At 42.7% G+C, this 5,419-nt stretch overlaps 1 protein-coding gene across 3 annotated transcripts; it reads left to right on the top strand.

Moving 5' to 3' along the window:
- Positions 1–1,501: 1,501 nt before the first annotated feature.
- On the top strand, positions 1,502–4,550 carry lratd2a (LRAT domain containing 2a). 3 transcript variants are annotated; one of them, XM_036566269.1, is made up of 2 exons: positions 1,502–2,060; positions 2,631–4,550. In XM_036566269.1, exons 1-2 carry the CDS (start codon positions 2,057–2,059, stop codon positions 3,500–3,502), a joined length of 876 nt encoding a protein of 291 aa, XP_036422162.1. In that variant the 5' UTR covers positions 1,502–2,056; the 3' UTR covers positions 3,503–4,550. The 3 variants fall into 3 exon arrangements, with proteins under 3 accessions (XP_036422162.1, XP_036422164.1, XP_036422163.1); XM_036566271.1 differs by having other exon boundaries at positions 1,502–2,112; XM_036566270.1 differs by having other exon boundaries at positions 1,505–1,942.
- The last annotated feature ends 869 nt before the right edge of the window (positions 4,551–5,419 follow it).

Below are 5,419 nucleotides of genomic sequence, written 5' to 3'. Positions count from 1 at the left end.
AGTCCTTGCCTGAGGCAACATGGAGTCAAAACGGCTTCCTGGGGCGCTTTCTGGATTAGCCACAGCCATGCTCATCCCCCATCTCCCCCCAGCAGCTGTAATTACTACTGCAACACAAATGCACAGTGTCACCAGGGGGCAGCGAGGGTCCGAAATGGGTCACGCCACCTGAGGACAGCGCCTATAAATTCAACACCCTGAACAGAAAAAGGCATGAGATGAGACAGCACTACAGAATGGCTCCAACAGATGACTATGACTGATTGTGTATCTCTGTCTGTCATCTTGTTCTGCCTGAATATTTTTCCCTCACTGCAGTGCAGACTACAAATTTAAGTTTTCAGTCTCAGTGCAGGTTGGTACATTCTGTAGCTCCTTATTATGCTGTATTTTTAAATAGTTGACCCTGTAGAGGTTGTTATCATGTCCTTTGTACATTTCCATTTTTTAAATGTTTAGACTTGGGCCACGGGATGACATTCAACCTGGCAGCCTTAGGCAGAAAGTATTAATATGTTTATGCTTGCCACTTAGTAGATATTTAACTGTTTACTTATTTATTACTTCCTCACTAGCTTTATTTGAGAAATTCAGACCAGCTGCTGGAGGAAGACTTGATATTTAACCATTATCCAAAAATACAGAAGGTTACATCAGTGATACAGAATATTTTGACACTGATAACCACTTAAGCTTGAGCCAGGGGCCAAACCCTTTTTGATTGGTATCTTTTACATGTTTACATTGCAATTTTCAGTTACATACATCCATAATATTACTGAATAATTATTGGAAGACACTTTGAGATTCATTTTATCGGAAAAAAGTTTATATGACATGTATGTGACAGATGCAGTTTAATACAAGAGTTCATCTTTGGATTCTGTGTCAGACCATGCTGAAGTGCTTGGCTGCCTGTTTGCTGATACAACAACTTTGTTTGATTATAGTCACACACACACACACACACACACACACACACACACACACACATATATATATATATATATATATATATATATATATGTATGCTACTATATATATATATATATATATATATATATATATATATATACATACATACACTTTCTTTCTGGTGAAAGGAATCTCAAAGTAAAGTAAACGTCATAGGACACATTAACTATGACAAAAAAGTAATTTTAGTTCTTGCACACAGTAGCAGCCAGTTTACCTACAATATTGGCCGTTTCCCTTCAATCCTTAATGACTTATTGTGTAAAAATAGATAAATTAGTTTGCTATTAGGAAGTGCAATTTTGTGTAACTGAACTATTCTCAACTCCACTATTCAACAGCTACCAAAAACGATGGTGATACGTTTTTTCCCACCTGTATTCCGACAAGCCCCGCCTTCTTCGCTATGACTGGACAATAATATAAATTACCAGCCTATTACCAGAAAACTTGTGAAGGTGAATTACTAGCCAATCATCGTGCGTAAAGCATTATGTTGTCAGCCAATCCCGCTGTAGTATAGAAAGCGGGATACTATCAGCCAATCACAGCACGAGGGGCGGGGCTTGTCTGAATACTGGTAGGGGGAAAAAATGAAGTCTCGTCTGGTTAAAACGCACACATGAGCTCAGCTGCTTGATTTGCCTCAGTCAGGGCTGTTTGAGTGGTTAACAGGTTGTTCAGTGAAACAGCGCTACCGCTTTAAACGAGGAGCTCTCTCTCTCTCTCTCTCTCTCTCTCTCTCTCTGTCTCTGTCAGTCAGTCTGGCACGCCGTGTGTCAGTCCGTCGGTCATGAACTTTTCCGTGCGAAACGCTGGTTGTCCTCTAAGCTATGGAGCTGACAGGTTTTGCCGGCTCTCTCGGCTCAGTTAGCTGATGCAGTCTGGCGGTTCAGCGCAACTTTGGGCGAGTCGAGAACCTGCGTGGATGATCTGCAGAAATCAGGAACTGAACCTCACCACATCGGTGAGTTGTGGCCACTGGACGTCTTCAAAGTCACCGCCTCAAACTTCTGAAGTAGAGTAGCCTGTGTTGTTACACGGTGTATTCAAACTACGGCAGTGCGGTTGTGGGTGAAGCATGGGTGCGTAAAGCGGGATTGTTTTTTAGGAGTGAGTGAAATCTTCAGCAGATCAGTGAGTTGTGGACCGTCGCTAGAGCAGCCAATGTTGCAGTAGTATAGCTTAAAACGTTATTTACAAGAGGCTAAATTGGCTTCTTTTTCTAATTTTCAGTTCCATTGCAGTTACATTGTGGCGAGTTCGAGTGCTAGAATGTAACTGCTGCACCATTTAAGGTGGAACCGAAAATTCCCATGAAAATCTGGCCAGCAAGAAGCCAACTTAAGCTTCGTGTTGTTTACACCGGAGGAAGTCAGTTAAGGGCGCTGCAGTTGTGAAATCAGACATGAGAGCGTAAAATTGGATTTGTGTGTGTGTGTGTGTGTGTGTGTTTAGGGGTAAGTTGAAGAGATCATTGGATGTCCCAAAAGCATCTGATTAAATCTAAGTATCTGTGCCATATTTACATCAGAGAAAGTCAGTTAAGAGCAATATAGTTACGCAATCATGCATGCGAACGTAAACTGGCTACGATTATTTGGGCACCTGGTTCTCTCTTTTGCACATTTCTTGTTGTGTGTTGTCGTTTGCAGGCGGAGAGTGCGTGGTTCTCCTGGAGCTCCGGCTGCTCCTCTTTAGCATGGGGAACCACGGAGACAAGCCCGCTCCTCTGACTTACGCCGAAGTCCCCACGGCTGATCCGGATCCAGGAGAGGACACCCCGAGGATTGGCGTGTCATATGTTTTCGCCACGGATGACGACGACGACGACGAGGAGGACCAGGACCAGGACCGCGACGAGCAGGGAGAGGAGAAGAGGGACTGGCCAGAAGGAGAGCGCAGGAGGCGGGAGGATGAGCTGCCCTGCGCCGTGTACCACAGGGACGAGTGTGTGTATGAAAAGAAGAGTCCAGCTGAGACTTTGGCTCCAGAGCAGTTGCTCCAGACCTGCAGGCCAGGGGATCTGGTGGAGTTTGTGGCTGCTGGGCAGTATCCACATTGGACTGTGTATGTTGGAGGGTCCCAGGTGGTCCACCTCCACCGGGCTGAAGTAAAGAGCAGTTTCCTGGGCCAAGCCAGCCAGGGCAGAAGAGGCAGGGTGGTCAACGAGGTCTACAGGTATAGACCTCTCAGCCCAGATGTGGTGGTACAGAAAGCCTTGGAGCAGGTAGGCATCACGGGCAGAGATCTAAGCTGGAGGAACTCGGAGTGTTTCGCTGCCTGGTGCAAGTTTGGTAGGAGGGAGTTCAAGATGGGTGGGGAACTGAGGATAGGCAAGCAGCCGTACAGGTTGAAGCTGCTCTTGCCGGGCAAGCAGTGCCATGTGCTGGAGTTTCAGAGTTTGGAGGACTTGATTATGGAGAGGAGAAGGAACGATCAGATTGGCAAAGTGGCTGTGATCCAGGAGCTGGCCAGTCATTTAAACCATGAAGGAGGAGGCAGGGGTGAAGCGAAGGGTCATTGACCTGAGCCCTGAAACGTGGACCTTTTAGGCAGAGTGCTTCACTTGCCTGAGGCGAATCTGGCCATTTCGAGACAGATGGAGAGATGAGGATAGTTAAGCGACTGTCCAAATTGAAGCCGCTCTTGCCGGGAAAGAAGTGCCATGTGCTGGAGTTTCACAGTTGGAAGGACTTGAACCATAACGGAGTAAGCTGGGGTGAACCATAAAGGTCACTGCCCTGAATTTTGGACCTCTTTGCTGCTTTGAAATTTTGGATCACCTCCTATGTTCCACTTTCAGAATTTCTGCTATTTTCAGAATATGTGTTTCACCCAATCAAGTTTGGTTTGATCTGATGAAGGTAAAAGTGTTAGTTTCAAGCAGGTCTATGGTTCTGTACTCTACAGTGTGTTTATTTCATTGCTGTTGAGCCTCATAATGATTCTCAAAAAGTAGTCAGGATGTGGTTTAGCCTTACTATGCCTTTCAAAAACAAATGGTAGTTAAATGGTATGTTAAATTGTTCCAGAAAACAGCTTGGTAAATTCTCATTGTAACTTAACGTACTTGCAAATAATCTTGTTTTAAAGCATGGCCACACAACATGAACTTTGCTAATGAAACAATTTGTCTGTTTTGTGGACTTGAAAATGCAAATGTAGCATGAGGCCTTGGGGTCTTAATATGCAGCATTTCGTTTTTAGGTCAAAAAGGTCTTTTGTGACAGTCTCTCAAATGCTGGGTCAAACAGTTTATTTATAATGTGACCTTATTTTTCTAATGTGTGTGTGTGTCCCACTGTGTTAGAACATTTTTCAAATTCTAAATACAGCTGCTTCACAGAAACACATTATTTAGTAGGTCTAAAGTGTTCTAACCATGATGTTCAGGCAGAGTGAGTAACATGCAGTAGCCTAATGTGCAGAAGTCAGAGACCACCCTTCATTTGATTAATTTCCTTAATTGCCATTATGTTATTCATTTTTCATCATCAGGAAAAATAAAAACATGCAGAAGAACATGTTTATCAGAACATTACATAGAAGCCTCGGAAACTAAATAAAAACAGATTTTTATGTTCTGCCTTCTGTCAGCTTCCATTCTTATCAGGAGACTAGCTTTCAGTATTTTGAAGAAATCTGCAAAGATGTTTTTCCACACCTACAAAGTTCAGTCTTCCCAAACAAGCTCAGTGATGTTGAGGTCTGGACTCTGGGGTGGTCAGCCTATTATTCTGAGAACACCAGCAGCTTCTTTGATTGATTTGCAAATTTTCTTCTTTGTTGTCTGTTTCCTTTTCTCAGTAAGGATTTCTTGACAACTGCACATCCTTTCAGACTCATAGTGTTGTGTTGTCTTCTCACAGTGGAAGGATGGACAGAAACACCTGTGGATTTTTCAGATCCAAAGCAAGAGTGGAGCTTTATTTTCTCCTCTCGGTCAAAAATGAAAAATTTAAGCACTGTTTATGTGATAGGGACAGTTTTAGCAGCCTACCAGGTCTTTTATGGTTGTTAGGAGTACCGTTTTCTCTGTATCTTTTAACTGTTTTTGGTTTGGGACCCTAGCTTTTTTTTTTAATCTTATTTTCATTTGACTTTCCCCCACTTTTATGCAAGTGGCTGATCTTATATCTAATCTACTCAGAAATATCTCCTGAAAAATAACTTTTACTTATTGGTCATTTGACTGTAAATTAAATAAATTAAAGGTGGTTTCTGACTTTGCACAGTAGTTACAGGATAAGAGATAAAAATCAGAAAGAATACTATTCAGCATACAATCAAATGTTGTGTTTATTGAGAAAAACTGTTTGCACCTTGCAACTTTAGCACTGTTAATAATCCCAACAAACTTGGAGTGTGAATTCTTTTATTGTAGGTCTCAGAGATGGCACTATTCCACATTTTCTTTTACAATACTAATACCAATGGCCGA

The sequence above is a fragment of the Colossoma macropomum genome, unplaced genomic scaffold, assembly GCF_904425465.1.
Source record: "Colossoma macropomum unplaced genomic scaffold, Colossoma_macropomum, whole genome shotgun sequence".
Taxonomy (NCBI): Eukaryota; Metazoa; Chordata; class Actinopteri; order Characiformes; family Serrasalmidae; genus Colossoma; species Colossoma macropomum.
Note: the sequence above shows the minus strand (reverse complement) of the source record. Positions and strands in the feature narration are given on the sequence as shown.